Source organism: Macaca fascicularis, chromosome X, assembly GCF_037993035.2.
Source record: "Macaca fascicularis isolate 582-1 chromosome X, T2T-MFA8v1.1".
NCBI lineage: Eukaryota > Metazoa > Chordata > Mammalia > Primates > Cercopithecidae > Macaca > Macaca fascicularis.
The window spans coordinates 53,171,741-53,188,189 of NC_088395.1; the positions used below are offsets into that span (position 1 = coordinate 53,171,741).

At 49.6% G+C, this 16,449-nt stretch overlaps 2 protein-coding genes across 51 annotated transcripts in view; one reads left to right on the forward strand and one right to left on the reverse strand.

Annotated features, from left to right (window-relative positions):
• KANTR (KANTR integral membrane protein) overlaps positions 1–16,449 on the forward strand; it is a 117,912-nt gene that overhangs the window by 87,422 nt on the left and 14,041 nt on the right. For 9 of the 22 annotated variants that reach the window (XR_012430216.1, XR_012430223.1, XR_012430200.1 and 6 more), the window contains one exon: positions 3,770–4,064. The exons of 1 other annotated variant lie outside the window; for it this stretch is intronic. The gene's annotated coding sequence lies outside the window, so the exon portion shown is untranslated. Of the gene's footprint in view, positions 1–4; positions 973–1,851; positions 1,967–3,375; positions 4,065–15,359; positions 15,971–16,449 lie in introns of those variants that run through there. 12 more of the 22 variants (XR_012430225.1, XR_006695498.3, XR_010584420.2 and 9 more) reach the window with 5 other exon arrangements.
• Positions 1–16,449, reverse strand: part of KDM5C (lysine demethylase 5C) — a 63,454-nt gene that overhangs the window by 22,869 nt on the left and 24,136 nt on the right. For 8 of the 29 annotated variants that reach the window (XM_074029820.1, XM_005593632.5, XM_074029827.1 and 5 more), the window contains 12 exons: positions 13,967–14,148; positions 13,754–13,878; positions 13,481–13,628; positions 12,780–12,885; positions 11,697–12,055; positions 10,915–11,053; positions 10,238–10,417; positions 9,936–10,073; positions 9,142–9,741; positions 8,778–8,856; positions 8,441–8,640; positions 7,156–8,336 (listed from right to left, as the gene is read on the reverse strand). In XM_074029820.1, the coding sequence (XP_073885921.1) occupies positions 7,971–8,336; positions 8,441–8,640; positions 8,778–8,856; positions 9,142–9,741; positions 9,936–10,073; positions 10,238–10,417; positions 10,915–11,053; positions 11,697–12,055; positions 12,780–12,885; positions 13,481–13,628; positions 13,754–13,878; positions 13,967–14,148 (2,622 nt within the window). In that variant the 3' untranslated portion in view covers positions 7,156–7,970. Of the gene's footprint in view, positions 1–6,314; positions 6,624–7,155; positions 8,337–8,440; positions 8,641–8,777; positions 8,857–9,141; positions 9,742–9,935; positions 10,074–10,237; positions 10,418–10,914; positions 11,054–11,696; positions 12,056–12,779; positions 12,886–13,480; positions 13,629–13,753; positions 13,879–13,966; positions 14,149–16,449 lie in introns of those variants that run through there. The other 21 variants (XR_012430192.1, XR_006695489.3, XR_012430196.1 and 18 more) reach the window with 5 other exon arrangements.

Below are 16,449 nucleotides of genomic sequence, written 5' to 3' on the forward strand. Positions count from 1 at the left end.
TTAGGATGGAGATGACAATAAATACAATGATGACCATGTTTTGAAGACGGCAGACCTTCTAGACAGAAAGTGCCTAGGCCTCTGAATCATCACTTAGAAGAGGGAAACTCAATTATTAACACCTGTTTTGGAATACTACAGAAGCAAGAAGTAAACTTGTCTTAAATCCCAGAAAATTTTTTTCTGTCTCAGGAGCTAGATTTACCTTAACTAGTATATGAATGAGTACCAGTATTATAAAGCATTGAAATGATTTATTTCTGCAGATGAGGGTCATGGTGAGAAATCATGAATGGGCTCCCTGATTTCAATGGAGGTGATAGGTTCATCTCCAAAGAGAAGTTGGGTCTCATTCTTATAATGGATAGCAGAGCCATAGCAATAATCAGGTTTGACCTCTGGAGGTTTGTAACAGTCGATAATTAAGGATAGTTTCCCTAGGACCAAAATAGGTAGCCTGATAAAGTCCTAGTTGTTATATAACCCCAATAATCTTCTACTCTGGAAAATGGAGGCCTGATCTTGTCCTCAAAAATGTGGCATCCCAGCCTCTTCCCCAGTTCATAGACCAGAGCCCCTTGAATGAAGGGGAGGGTCCATCTGAAGAAGGACCTTGCTACACTTTTCACAAGTGTGTATGGCAAAATCTCCCTCCTTGCTTTCCTCACAGATACCTGCAGCCACAGTCACTGTACACTGGGGACAGGGAAATATCCAGGCCTTTTGAAATAGACTGGATATTGGTTCTGAATTAATGTTAATCTCTGGTGATCGAGATTGCCGCTGAGGCCCATCAGTCAGAGTGGGATGGGGTTATACATGAAGTTTTGATCTGAGTCTTTCTTACACTGGGCCCAGAAGAAATCCTGTGGTGATTTCTCCAGTTCTTGGATATACTATTAGAATCTACACAGTATAGATGGCATAAAGGGGAGGAGAACTACAGCTGAAGAGCAAGTTAAAGACTCAAGAGCGGATCACGAGGTCAGGAGATCGAGAGACGATCCCGGCTAACACGGTGAAACCCCGTCTCTACTAAAAAATACAAAAAAAATAGCCGGGCGAGGTGGCGGGCGCCTGTAGTCCCAGCTACTCGGGAGGCTGAGGCAGGAGAATGGCGTAAACCCGGGAGGCGGAGCTTGCAGTGAGCTGAGATCCGGCCACTGCACTCCAGCCTGGGTGACAGAGCAAGACTCCGTCTCAAAAAAAAAAAAAAAAAAGACTCAAGAAATGGGGGATAAAATTGGAGGTGGCAATATCGTGGTAACAGAAGTCCCAGGAGCAGAGAAAAATAAAAATGGAAAAGTGGATCTATTTTGTGAATTAATGGCTGAGCATAGGACTCCAAGTGACCCAGGCAAGCTGAGCTCCCCATGGTGAGTTGTGTGTTAACTGTCTCATCAAGCCATGAAGTTATCTATGTGCAGTAGCACTCCACCAAATAGAATATAGAGTTATACAAGCAGGCCTAGAAGATGAATAAGCTGCCTGAGCAAGTGAGTCATACTCCCATCTGCTGTACTGCCATCCCTCTCTCACCCACACCTGAAGCCTCATGGGGAATTCCCTGTGACCAGGTGACTAAGGGATACAATATTCTATTCCAGCTTGGTTTATACATGGCCCTGCACGATATGCTGGCCCTGCTGAAGTAGCTAGCTGTAGCGTTACAGCCCTACTTAGGGTTGATCCTGGACAGTGAGAAGGGAAATTCTCCCAGTAGAACAACTGCCAGGTCACATAGCTGGTCAGAGGTATAGATAGGTTTCCACTGTTTCATGAGTAATTGTTAATGATTCGGCTAAATAGTGAAGGACTTGGAAATAACAGGACTGAAATATTATTGACAAGGTCTGAGGAAGAGCATATGGCTGTCTCTCTTGGAATGGGGAGAGATATTCATGTCCCACATAAATGAGCACCAGAGAGAGCCCACTGCAGAAAAGGAGCTCAATCAAGTAGACAGGTAGGTGTCCTGTTCTGTGATGTCAGTCAGCCTCTTATCTGTCACCCTTTTCTTTGCCCAATGGATTCCTGAACAAAATGGCCATAGTGGCAGGCATGGAGGTTATGCACGGGCTCCAAAATATGGACCTCCACCAAGACCAATCTGGCTATAAGCCACTGCTGAGTGCCCAACCTGCCAACAGAACAGTAACCCAAGCCCCCCTATGGAACTATTTCTTGGTGGCAGCTGGTTACAGACAGGACAAAATGAAAAAACCCACTGGACTCCCAAAATTCTACTGGCAGGAAGCAAACTGGGGAAACTGTTCAGCTGCAAACGTGCTGCCTTTCATGAAAAAGGAAGGCACGGAGGGTAAAACCAAGAGGTCAGAGGGCAGAGCCTTAGAATATTATTCCCAGGCCTTGACATCTAATCAAGAAACTTCCATTTTCCCAGCTGGATTTCAGAATTGCTTTAGACCAGTAACTCCTTTATGTCTCCCATTTCCCCTCTTTTTGAACTAGAATGTCTGTAGTAGTCGTTCTATGGCTATTCCACCATTGTACGTTGGGTGTGCTGGGGACAGATAACTTGCCTCTTAAGTCTCATAAATCAGCTGGGCACGGTGGCTCATGCCTGTAATCCCAGCACTTTGGGAGGCCAAGGTGGAAGGATTGAGCCCAGGAGTTTGAGAACAGCCTGGACAATATAGTAAGATCTCGTCTCTATAACAACATAAAAATAAAAAATAATTTTTTTTTAAATTTTTTTTTTTGAGATGGAGTCTCCCTCTGTAGCCCAGGCTGGAGTGCAGTGGCATGATCTTGGCTCACTGTCAGCTCCGTCTCCTGGGTTCAAGTGATTCTCCTGCTTCAGCCTCCAGATGCCTGCCACCACACCCGGCTTATTTTTTGTATTTTTAGTATAGACGGGGTTTCACCATGTTGGCCAGGATGGTCTCGATCTCCTGACCTCGTGATTCGCCCGCCTCAGCCTCCCAAAGTGCTGGGATTACAGGCGTGAGCCACCATGCCCGGCCAAAAAATAATTTTTTACAAAAAAAAAAAAAAATTGTCTCACAAATCTAAAGATGGAGACAAATAGTAGTTAAGAAGCCATACTCAAAGCGCCTCTTTCATATATGGGCCTGATTTAGATGTTCTGGATTTTGGGGCAATGCTGTGATTGGATGATACTTTTAGAGACTCTGGGAAGTGGTGAATGTATTTTGCATGTGGAAGTAACATGAATCACCAGGACCAGTGGAAAAACTATAGTAGTCAGTCTCCAAGATGACCCCCAATGACCCCCCCTCCCCCGCCTCCTGGTATTCACACCTTTGTGTAATCCCCTCCCATTGAGTGTGGCCTGGACCTAGTAACTGACCTACTTTTTTGTTTTTGTTCTTGTTCCCCCGCCTCCCCCAGAGTTTTCACTTGTTGCCCAGGCTGGAGTGCAATGGCACGATCTCGGGTCACCACAACCTCTGCCTCCGGGGTTCAAGCAATTCTCCTGCCTCAGCCTCCTGAGTAGCTAGAATTACAGGCATGCGCGACAACACCCAGCTAATTTTGTATTTTTAGTAGAGATGGGGTTTCTCCATGTTGGTCAGGTTGGTCTGGAACTCCCGACCTCAGGTGATCCGCCCGTCTCGGCCTCCCAAAGTGCTGGGATTACAGGTGTGAGCCACCGTGCCCGGCAGTAACTGACTTACTTCTAACGAATAGAATATTGCAAAAGTGATGGGATGTCACATCTGAGATTAGGTTATAAAGACTATGAGTTCTGTCTGGCATGTGGGCACACTCCTTCTATCTCTAGCTCATCTTACTTGATTGCTGTGATGAAGCAAGCTGCCATATTGTGAGCCACCCTATGATAAGGTGCACGTGGCAAGGAACCTGAGAGTGACCCCCAGCCAACAGCCAGCAAGACTGAATATGCCAACAGCCACATGAGTCAGCGTGAAAGCAGATCCTTCCCCAGCCAAGCCTTGAGATGACTGTAGCCCCAACTCACACTCTGCTGGCTGTGAGACCCTGAAATAGAAACTCAGCTAAGTTGTGCCCAGATTCCTAACCACAGGACTGTGAAATAAAATGTTGTTTTAAGCCACTGTTTTTGAGGTAATTTGTTATGTAGCAAACATATAACCAATAGAGATAAGCGTGGAGGTTATGCACCTTGGCAATATGAACTTCTAACCTACCAAGGCCACTGTGGCCCTAGCACTGCTGAATTCCCAACCTACCAACAGCAGAGATCAACACTGAGCTCCCACTGTGAACTATTTCCTGATGGCAGGCTGATTACTTTGGACCCCTTCTGTCTAGCACAGGCCTTAGGGTCACAGAGATTTGGTGAAAATCCCAGCTCTGCCAGGCTGATACGCCTAGGTGAGGCCTGTTTTCCTAGGGGTCTGTTTCCTGTGTCTGCTGGGGACTTTGTGAAATATCTCAAATGGAGCTGAGCACCCAGGTGGAGGTTCACAAGGGGCTGTTCCCCTCCCTTTCATGTGAGTGCCCCAGGGGCAAGAACCCTGTTCCTCTGCTTCCTAACTCCTCTTCTCCCATCACAATTTCAGGTCTTCTGGGAAGCATGGCTAGTTAGCATCTGCCCCTTCAAGGACCCACTGACCATGTACCTCAGACCCCGGGTGCCACTCCCAAGGGGTGGTATCCTGTACCACTGGACTCTGCAACGGAAAGGAAACAGAGTTCATATGCACAGTGTGAGGCTCCAACTGATGCTCCTACCTCCTTCTTTCTAAAACTAGACTGCGGGCCCTTGGCCTGGAAGTGGAAGCAGACTGAGGCCTAGGCCTTGCCTTCCCTCCAGAAGCTCCAGAGCTTGGGGGTGGGAGGAGAGACAGACCTATTAATCTTAGTGTTTCAGACACCATGTAAGGCACAGGTGGAGGCACTAAGGAGAAGGGGAAGAAGGGTTCAGTTGGGCCTGAAGGAAGAGTTTGGATAAAGTCCTTAATAGAAGTGATGTCTCTTCCCATCCCCTTGTCACCTGCAGATTCAGGAGCCATCCTGAGGGATGTGGCAGCATTTGGGAGGACTCGGCAGCTAGGTGATATCTCTATAATAGAAAATGACTTTGAGGTGAGAAGATACCCACTGCTTCCCTGACCTCCTTCTCCCCAGCTCCTTATCTGAGGTGAAGGGGGTCCCCTGAGCCAGTCCCCCTCCCTTTCTAGGGGAGTGTCTGGGAAAGAGGGCAGATTTGGAACCAGAGAAAGCTCTCTGGAAGGGGTTAGATTTGATCTGGGTCTTGCAGGATGATGGCTAGGGCCTCTCCTGCAGAGTTCATGGAATGCGTGTCTGCTGTGAAGGAGACAGTGTGTGAGGGATGCGACAGGGATGTGCCAACATGGTAAAGGTGGTCTGAAAACTGGTGAAGGATGGGCCTATACCTGGGAGGCCCCCAGCCAAGCAGTTCTCTAACCTGGGAGTTGCTTCAGGTTGTAGGCACCATCTCTTCCTCTCCTGTCTGGCCACTTCCTGTGGCTGACTGCCTTGGGAGTGGTAAAGTGCTGAGGCTGAGCCCTTTCCTGCCCATCCCAGCTCTCACACTCACCTCTCCTGTCAGCTCCTCCAACCCCCTTTTCATGATCAATTCCAGCCAAAAGGTCAGCCTTTTCCCCTGGACTGAGACCTGCAGTCAAACTGGACCCGACAGGGTTGTCCACGGACTCCCGTCTCTCTCCTTACTTATATAGCCTAGGGTCCCAACTGGGAGACTAGATGAAAGCAGGGATGAGCCAGACCCTCCCACCAATCAAAGCTGCCAGAAGAGGGCGGGCTTTCTTATTTACCACTAGGTTCCTATCAACTGCAAATATTGGGAAGGGGGAATGAAACCCATGAACGTTCAAATGAGAAAGCAAAATAAGAGTGGCAGTGTGCTAAGCTCCTGGGCTAGGAATCAGGACCCAGCCTTTAGCCTTCAGCCTCCTCACAGCCCCTTGAGAGGAGGGAAAGCCCTTGAGGCAGGCATGATGGGAAGCTGACTGGCTTAGCAGGGCTTCCATGCTCTTGCTTCCTCCTTTGTATCCTCATATCATGGGGCAGACTCCAAACACACAACACTCAAGACCACAAAGAATGGTTCTTAGCCTTTGGAGGGTCAAGGATCCCTTTATAAATCTGATACAAGCTGGTTAGTCTTCTTGTCAGAAAAACACATGCATGCAAACACCCACAAAAACATGTAAACAATCTGTTGATGGTCCCTGATTTAGTCCAGCACCCTCATCTTAAAGACTTTGGGACTCAGAAGGGAGATCTTTCCAACCACTATGGGACCATTAATGGGCTTGAAACCACTATGTTAAGTGAAAGAAGCTAGACACAAAGGATCACATATTATACGATTCCATTTATGTAAAATGTCCCGAATAGGCAAATGGGATGAGGGGTAAAGGATGCCTAAGGGATATGGAGTTTCTTCCTGCAGTGATGAAAATGTTCTAAATTTTTTTTTTTTTTTTGGCAATGATGGCTGCACAACTCTGAATATACTAAAAGCTATTTAATTGTATACTTTTAAGTGGGTGAACTGTATGGTATGTACATTGTATCTCAATAAGCTGTCTTTAAAAAGTGAACTCAGGGGTTGCAAATGACCACACATCTGAGCTTTAGTCCCCATTCATCAGGGGCATAACCTGTGGAGAAAAATCAGGGAATTATGCAGTATATGGGTTAGACAGGAAAACATTCTAGAAAGAACGAGATTCTATGTATAATCTTAAGGGCAATAAAGCATCATGGAAGGTTTTAAGCAGTATATAATCAGATCTACACTTTAGAAATCCCCCAAATCACTGAATTGTACATTTCAAACAAGTGAATTTTATGGTATGTAAATTATATCTCAATAAAGCCATTGAAAAAAAAATCCCTTTGGGAGCTTGAGGAGGATAAACTGGAGGGCATCAACTGGGGGAGGCTGTGGTGTAGGAGTCTGGGTGAGCGGGCCAAGCCCATCTGTTTGGACTTGAGGGAAAATGGCTTGGGGTTAGTCAGGGGAGGATCAGAACGTCTTGCCCAAGGTTAAGAAGCTGGTGGAACTTGATTTCAGAACCCAGAGCTCCCTGGCTTCAGCCCTAGTGCTCCCGCCAGCACTACAGCTGCTCCACTGACTGGTGATGGAAGCACTGTCCTCCCCGTCTAAGAGAAATGCACTTCAGAAACATGTTTCCAAAAAATGTTTCTAAGGGTTTTATTTCTAACAAGAGGAAAATAATAAAATAAAATTAAAATAGGCTTCAGTTGGAACCAAGTTTCTTGTTTTGCTTTTTTTTTCCTTTTGAACAAATTAATTACACACCAACAATCTTTTTTTATTACAACATGAACCCAGGAGGAGGAAAGGAGACAGGGGAGGACAGGGAGGGAGGATTGAGGTGGTTGTGAGGACAAGCACCAAAAGCTTTCTTCAGATCACAGGGAGCCCTGTTCAGCTCCCCAGCCAAATTCCTTTAAAATAAAAAACTGTGAGCACGGCTATGTGAAGTTTCCTCCTCCTGGGTGGAACAGTCAGGGGAAGGGAGAGGGAGAAGTGGGTAGGAAGGAAGGAAAAGAGGGGAGGAGAGTGGGGGCAGGGGTTAGTGTAGCATGGCCTGGCCAGGACCAGAACTGGGGAGAGAAGGGAGAGGAGAGTCCCCCAGTTTGCATATACACTGGCCTTGTCTCTGGAATGGTGATGGCCCAGCCCCAGCCACCCCCCTGCCCACCAGCCCATCCATCTATCTGCCTCAGGTGTCTGGGAATGCTGGTTAGAGGCTACCAGGGAGGGAAGACTCCAGGGGCTGGCCCCCAGGAGCTGAGGTCTGAACAATACCTTGGAGTCAGAATACAAAAGTCAAGGGACTCAGGAGTGGGCGGGTAGGGGGGATGGCCACCCCCCTACCTGCCCACCCCCTAAGAAGCAGGCTTGATGGTCAGAAAGAGGATCCTTGAGGCCGGGGCGGGGGGGGTTCTGTCAGGGTCTGTGCTAGGCTCAGCCACTGTCACAACTGTTGCTGAGGCGGCTGCTGTGGGCAGGGCAGATGCAGCCGGGGAGTCAGAGTGGAGAAAGGGGCCAAGGGGCCTGAAGTGGTCCCTTCCGCCGGTTCCAAGCCATTCTGGTTCTCCTGGGTGCTGGGGCTGCCAGTGGTGGGGATGGGTGCAGGGGGGCCCTCACCCCCAGTCTCCTCCTCCAGCTCTTCCTCCTCCTGGACCTCCTCAGCCTCTGGCCCTGAGCTCCGTACCCTCTTTGGCTCTAGCTCCTCTCGGGCTGGGTCATCGCCCTCCCCACCCCGATCCACCTTCCGCCGCCGCCGCCTCTCCAGGGCCCGGCCCCGAGCCCGACTCCCGTGACGCTCTGCCTTCTCCAGCTGTGATTACAGATAGGCAGAAAGACAGGTTGTGGGCCAGTGGTCAGGCCTGGGTTCCCTACTCGGTCTGACCTCCTGGCCCGGCCCATGACCCCTCTCCTCACCTCCAGAAGTGTGCGGATCCTCTCCAAGTCTGGGGGCTGTCCAGCCTGCAGCAGCTGCCAGATGCTGTGGTTCTCATCCAGGGTCACCTCGAGCAGGTCCCCCTCCATCATGAGCTCCTCCAAGGGGGCCCGGGTGGCCTCAGGCAGTTCCAACACAGGGCCAGTCAACTGTGGCAACAGCGAGGACAGCAGCTCCAGATCTAGGAGGTTGCAGAAACAAGCTGTGTTAAGAGGCTGCCCTTGGTCTTATCCCCACCACTACAACAGAGCTGAGGACTACATGGGTCACTCTGGTGATGTGCAGTCAACAGCCTACCCATACCACACCTAGACCTACCTCTCTTACCTGAGCCCTCCTCCAGGGCTACCTTCTCAGGACTGGTCACACTGTCTCCATTCTCCAGTAAGCCTTCGACCTGCGAAGGAGAGCAAGAATAGGTAGGGGTGACTGAACTGAAGAACCAGGCCCTATTCTTCCTCCGCCAACCCCAAACTTGAGACCCTCCGCCTTCTGGAGGAGGAGGGAAGACAGGCTGCCAGCAGGGAGCAGAGTCTAGGAATCTGGACAGATGCAGAATGGAGTAGGAAGGCTGGTCCAAAGAAAACTGAAAATTGGAGAACAAGGGGCAGGGCCAAGCCTAAACCGGGGTAAGGGCTAGGAGACAAGAATCTGAGGACAAGAGCTGGGCTGAGTAGCTCACCTTAGGCATATCCTTGCCACTGCCCTCTCTGAGGGGGTCAGAAGCAGGGGCTGCAGGGTAGTTAGGAGGCTCCTCAGGTCTGGGTTCAGCCTGTAGCTGTTGGCGGAGCTCCGTCAGCCGTCCCAACAGAGCAGTCACATCTTCAGAAGCCAGAGCCTGCCTGGCGCGGCCTTGCCAGCTGATGGCCCTCTCTGTGAGGCACTGCAGGGCCTCGCCCTCGGGAAGCCGCACAGGCAGTCTCTGCAGGGCTACCAGCAGTGCCAGGATGGTCTCCAGGCGTGGGCGCCTTGAGCGCATACACAGTGGACACAGGAATTTGGTGTCCCATTCCCACCAGGCCAGCAGTAGGGATGAGGTGGGATTGGGCCTCGGAGAGCTGAGGAGGCGAGGCACTGACACACACCGCCCATGGAACCAGTCCTGACACAGGTCACACTGCAGAGCTCCCGCCCCAGCCGGCACCTGCCCACACACACAGATAGAGGTTGTAGAGGAAGCTGTGGTCGATGATGCCAGTGGACTGGGCTTGGCCGAATTGGTGCGACGCAGCTGCAGGATACCCTCCTTCTCCTTCTGTTCCCCCTCCTTGAAGGCCACGATCTGCCATACCCAGGACAGGAACAAAGTGGGTCAGCAGCCTATCCCTTCCCTTCTCTGCCCCCGCCCCCCCTTAACACCCCTACTCCCAAACCAGGAGAACTGAGGCTCAGTGGACAAGCGGTCTATGCATGGCCACCTAGCTCAGACTATCTAATCACCAAGCCCTTCTCCCCATCTGTGTCTAAGCTCCTTACCACAGAGCCTGGGTCCCTGAGGTCCTGCGCAGACAGCCCCAGCAACTCTGTGTCAGATTTGTACAACCCCAGCTCCTTCTCCATCCACCGGCTGCGCTTGGTGCTATCTGAGCCAGCGTCTGCACACGGGCAGAGAACCTGAGACAGGCAGACAGAGAGGGAATGACTGGGCTTCCCTTACATCCCCTGCCCTCTCCTTCCCTCCCTGGTGCCCCCACAAAACCCATGTTATCTCATGAGCCATCTCATAGAAGCCAGGGCAGGCGTTAAGAAACGCTATAGGTCAAGGTCCCAGGCCTCACCTCCAGCAGCGTGTAGCAAGAATTTTTCTTGAGGAAGGTCTTGGAGGCCTTCTCCCTCCAGGAGTGCGCTGTCAGTACCTGTAGCTCTAGCTGTCTCAGCTCCTCCAGCCCCACAGGTAGGTCCCGGCCCACAGCTACTAGGCCCTCCAAGTCATCCAGGCACGGGTAGTGGTCACCATTCTAGTGACAAGGGCGAGAGACAGCTCAGTTCAACTTGCCAGTGCTATTGATGCTTACTCTGTGCCTGGCCCTGAGCTGGAAAGATGAACTGGGCTGTCTTGAGGGAGAAAAAAAACAGGTGTCATCCTAAGGAACACCCACTTGGCTCTCTCCCACAACACCAGCATCTACTGACTGGCTCAGCCCCAAGTATCTCGTCAGCCTTCTGTTGTAGTTTGCCTCTTCTCCTCTCCTCCACGCCCCTGCCCTGCTCAGTCCCATACTACCTGCCTTCCTGGCCCACCAATCTCATCCTAACCAGTGCCCTCTCTTCCTTCAGGCCAGCCTCACACTCTTCCTCTCACCTTGCTCATCAGGCACATTTTGCCTCCTGACTACATGCCATGCCCCCTTCCTCTCTCCAGCCAACCCAACCCATCCCAGCAACCCAGCACATCCCACTGTATGTGCTATCTCTTCCCAGCTGGACTGAAGGCCTGGGATGGCAGGGTCCTCACTTGGATCTCATCAACATCAGCAATCCAGGCCCGGGCCTTAGCAAGAGCCTCCTTGAGAGCCTGGATGTTGGGCAGGTGAACAGGGATGTTTTCCGCTTCACGGATTATGGCCTCAAGTGTGGCTGGTGGATGTTTCTGCCTAAAGGTAGGGGAAAAAAAGAACACTCAGTCTGATGTGGTCTGCCTGACCAGAAGCCCAGCCTGACCACCAGATATATCTGCATGGGCCCCTTGGGCGTCTGTTATTCCTGCTGCCGCTTGGGCCTACTTGCTTGCATTCTGCCTAAGGGTAGCTGCCAGTCCCTGCTTCCCCAAGACCGCATGCACCCAACTTCATCCTTCTGCCATAGCTCTTGCGCCTCTGTTTGTCTGCCAGTCTCCTGGCCTGCTGGCAATGCCTACATACACAACCTGTATTATATAATCTGTTGCTGCAGTTTGTCAACTGCCCTATGTGGGGTCTTTCTACCAACATCTGCCCATCTGCCTGTCACTTGGGCTTCTGGGTATGTGCACATTAGCCTGTAGCGCTAGTCTTCTAGATAATCTCTATCTGTGCATTTCTGCTTCTCCATCAGCCTCTCTCTGCCTTTAAGTACACAGTTTAAAAAAACAAAACAAAACAAAACAAAACGACAAGATAGGGAACAAAACAGGGGAGAGTCAATACAGTAACACAGGAGTGTGATACCTAAGGCCACCCATGGGAATCATCCTCTGGGTCTCCATTCAACTTGGATGTTTGGAATAGGGCAGGGAAGAGAAGCAGCAGCTGGACCTACCTGGCCTCCAGGCAGAGGTGGGCTTTCTCCTCCCAGCGTTCAGCAATGGTCAGCAGCTCCTGCAGCTCGGCCTGGGCTTTATCCACAGCAGGGCTAGGGGCTACACTGGCACCCGCGACCAACAGTCCTCGCATGACAGCCAAGGTGCCCCTTCGGGCTGAGGGGGCCAGTGTGCGTTTCACCTCATCCAGCCATCGCGCCTGTTCCACCTGCCGCTGGAGCTGCTGGGCCTCAGGCACCTCCACCCCCAGCTGCCGCCCCCTCTCCAACAGGGACTGCAGTAGCCCTGGACTGGAGGGCAGTGAGGCCAGGGCCTCACGAGCCTCAGCCTGGAAGGCCTCCACCTGTTCCAGAATACCCTACCAGGGCACAGGATGAAGAACAAACTCCTCAGCTGGGCCCACTGAGGAGTTCCACCACCAGATGGAACCTTGTCCCACCTACCTTCTTACCCTCTAAGCTTTTGGGGCAAAGGAGCCTAACATGGGCTGGGCTCTCCTTCTCCAAGCTCTAAGACAGTGGGGGTTCCTAACACTGACTGCTCATTAGAATGCCCTGGGGAATTTGTTAAGAATGCAGATTCCTGGGCCCCACCCTTAGAGATTAATTAACTAATAATTATTAAACTATGCTTTATTTAACTTTTCAGCGTGCTCTGTTCTCAGGGCACCAAGAAACCTCCCTGCCCTAAAAATTGCTATGCTTAGTCCTCACATAAACCCTCGTGCTCACCACCGTGGGGTCTGTTGCCCTCTCCATCTCACTCCTCCTCCACTTTCATGAATTCCCCTCTACTTTCCAAGCCCAAAAAGCACCCTGTTACCTCCTCCTCCTCTACCCCTCCTCCAGGAAACCTTACCTGGACTTTGTATCCTGTACTCACACCCTTGCCACCTGACCCTTAAGGCCCATTTCTAACAGGCAGTCACTAGACCCTTGCCTCACCCCTCCCACCTGTTCTTTTCTCACATGTGCGTCCAGTCTCGCCTGAACACTTTAAGCTTTTGTAAGGAGCCAAGAGTAGCCTGCTGCTCAGGTCTCCCAGTCCCCTTGATCCCTCAGCAGCACTCCAAGCATCCTCACCTTGACATCCCCAATCTGGTGCATGGCACAAGGCAGGTTATTCATCTGGTCCAGAAAGGCCCGGAGCTCAGCCAGGGTCATCTGCAGACCCGCCACCCTGTGGGGGCTATGGAGTATCACATGTGAGGTTTCAGGTCTAAACCCAGTGCCCTCCCTCCATGTCTATGCTAAGACCCAACACCTTTCTTCACCACACCTGTCCACCTTGATCTCGCATATTTCAAATTTGCCCCAATTGCCCAGGTTAGAGGGAAGGTTTTAAATTATAGAGCATGTTCATATTATGAGGGGAAAGAATTAGAAACTAATGGGTTGTAACAAGAGCTACACTTTGCAATCCATCCTCTACTGTGAATTCTAAAGCTGTGTAGCAGGGATCAGGTTTATACATCTGTGTCCTGTTCTTACCCGTAAGCCTCCCACAAAACCCCTCAGCCTCTCTCTCAGGCCACTTCCAGGTACTGATAAAAAATAAACACTTCTAGCTTTCTTATCACGGAGGCTCTCCTGTCCTTTCTAAGTGGCCTGGTCTCCTTGCCCTCCCCAACACCTTCCAGGCCATCTCACACTCTTGTGCCTGGCAGCTTCCTGATGATGTCCATTCTGCCAAATGGTATTCACAGTCTACCCCTTGCAGCACTTTTCCTAGGTGTTGGATCCTCAGCACCTTATGTGCGCCCTGACTCCTCATGCTGTCATACCCAGCTTCCTGGCCGCTGACCAGTCCCAGAGCTCGGGACACGCAAGCCTCTGCCTCACTCAGGCAGTTCTTTAGTTGCTGCAGCAGCTCACTATTAGGAAACCTCCGCTCACGGGCTTCAGACTCTAGTGCCCTCAGTTCTTCAAGGCCTGGAAGAAGAATGAGGGCAGCAAGGAGTAGGCAGTATTGAATAAAGGCAGAGGAAGGTGGTCAGAGTACAGAAGAAAGGGAATAGAACTTGCCTGTGGAGTCCCTCCATCCCCCCATCACTCACTGCGCTTCCGCCCATCCTCCACCTCCAGGGCCACTCGCACTTTGTTGGCCCAGGTGTCAAAGGACTCAGCCCGAACCTTCAGCTTATGCAGCATGGCAGGAAGCTCATCCAACGTATACCGATACCTGGAGGAAGAGGGCAGGCAAGAGCATGTCTGGCCCAGCTCTGCATCCTCCTTCTTGCCCCACTTCCTCCAGAAAGGCCCATGCTCACCGCAGGTACTGCCGGCTACTGGAGCACTTGCAGAGATCATTGATGTGGGAAAGGCAGACAAGGCCGTCTGGGCAGTCGTAGCAGGCCAGGGCTGACAGGAAACACGTAGTCTTGCACTTGATACACTGGCGCTCATCATCTGGGAGCAGCTCGAAAGCCTCTCGCTCAGCCTCTGTGATGCCCTAAGGGCATTTAACCCATGTGTTATATATAACCAGAACCAGGTAGCAGAATCCTCCATCTCAGCCACCACCGACCCCTACTTTAGACTCAAATCTATGCTGAGGGTCATGGGGTTTAAGAGGCCAAACCCCAGGGAGCATACCTGCCCTTTGTAAAGTCGAGACTCTCAAAGCTGGGGGAATCAGATAAACCAGGGCAAGATCAATGTGAGCTGAGTCGGATAATTTTATAGAGGAAGAAAAATCAAGTAAGATCCAGATCAGCAGAAAGGGCCTTGTGGGTGAGAAGTGAGGAAAGTGGTGGACCAAGATACCAGAGAGGTGGCAATGTGTGGAAGTGGCCAAGGGACAGGCCTGGCTAGTTATGTGTACTGGGGAACAATATCGGCTTCCAGTTACTCAGCGCCCACTGGGTTCCAGGCACCACGCTGGCCACTTAGTAGGCAGGAGATACTTGTGCACATATATAACTTAGAGAAATTCAACTGTATGTGCTTGTTTTCAGGGTTTAAAGAGATATAATAATTTTCTCCCAACAATATGGCTTCCAAACCTAATCCAATGACTTCATCTGTTGCTCAGATAAAGAAAACGCACTCCATTTCAAAAATGAAAAAAAAAGCTGGCTATGTTGGAGTAATCGAGAGACAACCCAGTGCATATATCTAATGGGCAATTTTAGGGATTTTAATGGGAAATGTTGACTCTAACAGTTTTTGCCTTACACACCAACTTTAACACCTAACCTCTGCATAAGTTATGAGCCCAAATCCCACTCTGCCACTTATATGCTATGTGATCATGAGTAAATCATTTAACGTCTCTGGGTCTGTTTCATTATCTAGTAAGATGGAGACAAACAGTATCATCCTTGTTGGGTTGTTATGAGGATTAATAATAACAAAGCAGCTATGGAATCAGACAAGTATCTCGGCAATTAGATTCGGTGTTCATCAAATACTTACTGTTATTAGCTCTAATTTTCAGATAAGAATCTATATTCCACAGGTCTATCTCATTTTGCTAAGGCAGAAACTAAGTCTTAGGGTCAGTAACTTGCCAAACTGAGTTAATTTTGACTCTAAAGTCAGAGAATATTCTAAGGATGAAGTCTCTAGGGGTTTTTTTGACTATGGACTCTTGAGAATTGGATGTAAACTATGAGTCCTCTTCCCAGAAACATACTTAAATACACATACAATCTCTTACAGGATTCCAAGACTATGGTGTCCAGAATGCTTCTCTGAGGTAAGGGCCAAGTGTGAAGAATTCTGAATGTCAAGATGAGAAAGTCTATTCTCCCCACCTTGCTTCGGCTCCTTCCCACAGCTTGGCACAGCCACATGGCCATCATTTAATAACAGTACTGAACAGAGTGCGAAAATGATGCCTGGAAAAGCCCAGGGACTCAACAACTAACATCACGACTGAGAGGCCCCAGACTTCCAACGCTACTGTAGCTATAGCTCTCCCTATAGCCCACACTCACAGGAAAGCTATAAATGAGCTTTAAAATAAGAAAGTATTACCCTAAATAGGCAGCAAGGGATCCCACAGAACCAGCACTCCTTTGTAATCTTATGAAAGACTCTCACAAAGTCAATTCCCTAACTGGGCAAGTGTGAAATTTGAAGATGATGGCTGAAACTACACGAGTGGACTTTAGAGCTCTGTAGCAGCTTCCACTCAGCTACACACACAACTGACACAAGCTTACAAGAAATGAATTAAAGCAGGACCACCTTCTACTTGATAATATTATTGCCCTAGCTTGAGTTACTGAATCATCTGCATGTAATAAAATAGCAATTCCTGAGAAACATTCCATATTTCAATCAGTTTCTTCATGTATTAACATTATCAATAATAGCAGCTGCAACATTGCAAAGGCAATGTTAGAGAGATGGTTTTCACATAAATCACCTTACTCTAACTTTACATCTTGCAAGTTAGATATTTATTCCCATTTTAGAGTGGGAAAGTGAGATATGAAAGATCAAGTAACTTGATACAGTTACCTACATAATCAGCAGTGAGGTTTCATATGCCAGTCTATTTTCCTGGGTCATTTAAATAATGATAAATAGCTGCTATACCAGTACCTGCCATGGGTCAGTCACTAAGCAAACATTATCTTTAATCCAATCAACTATCCAAAAAGATGAGCATTATCATAATCCCATTTTTCAGATGGGAAAACTGACACTGAAGTAAATCGACTTAAGCAAGGTTGCTGGTAAAGGGTATAGCAGAGAATGGTATGTGGTTTTCAATCAAGATGCGTCTAGTTCTTTTCACTAC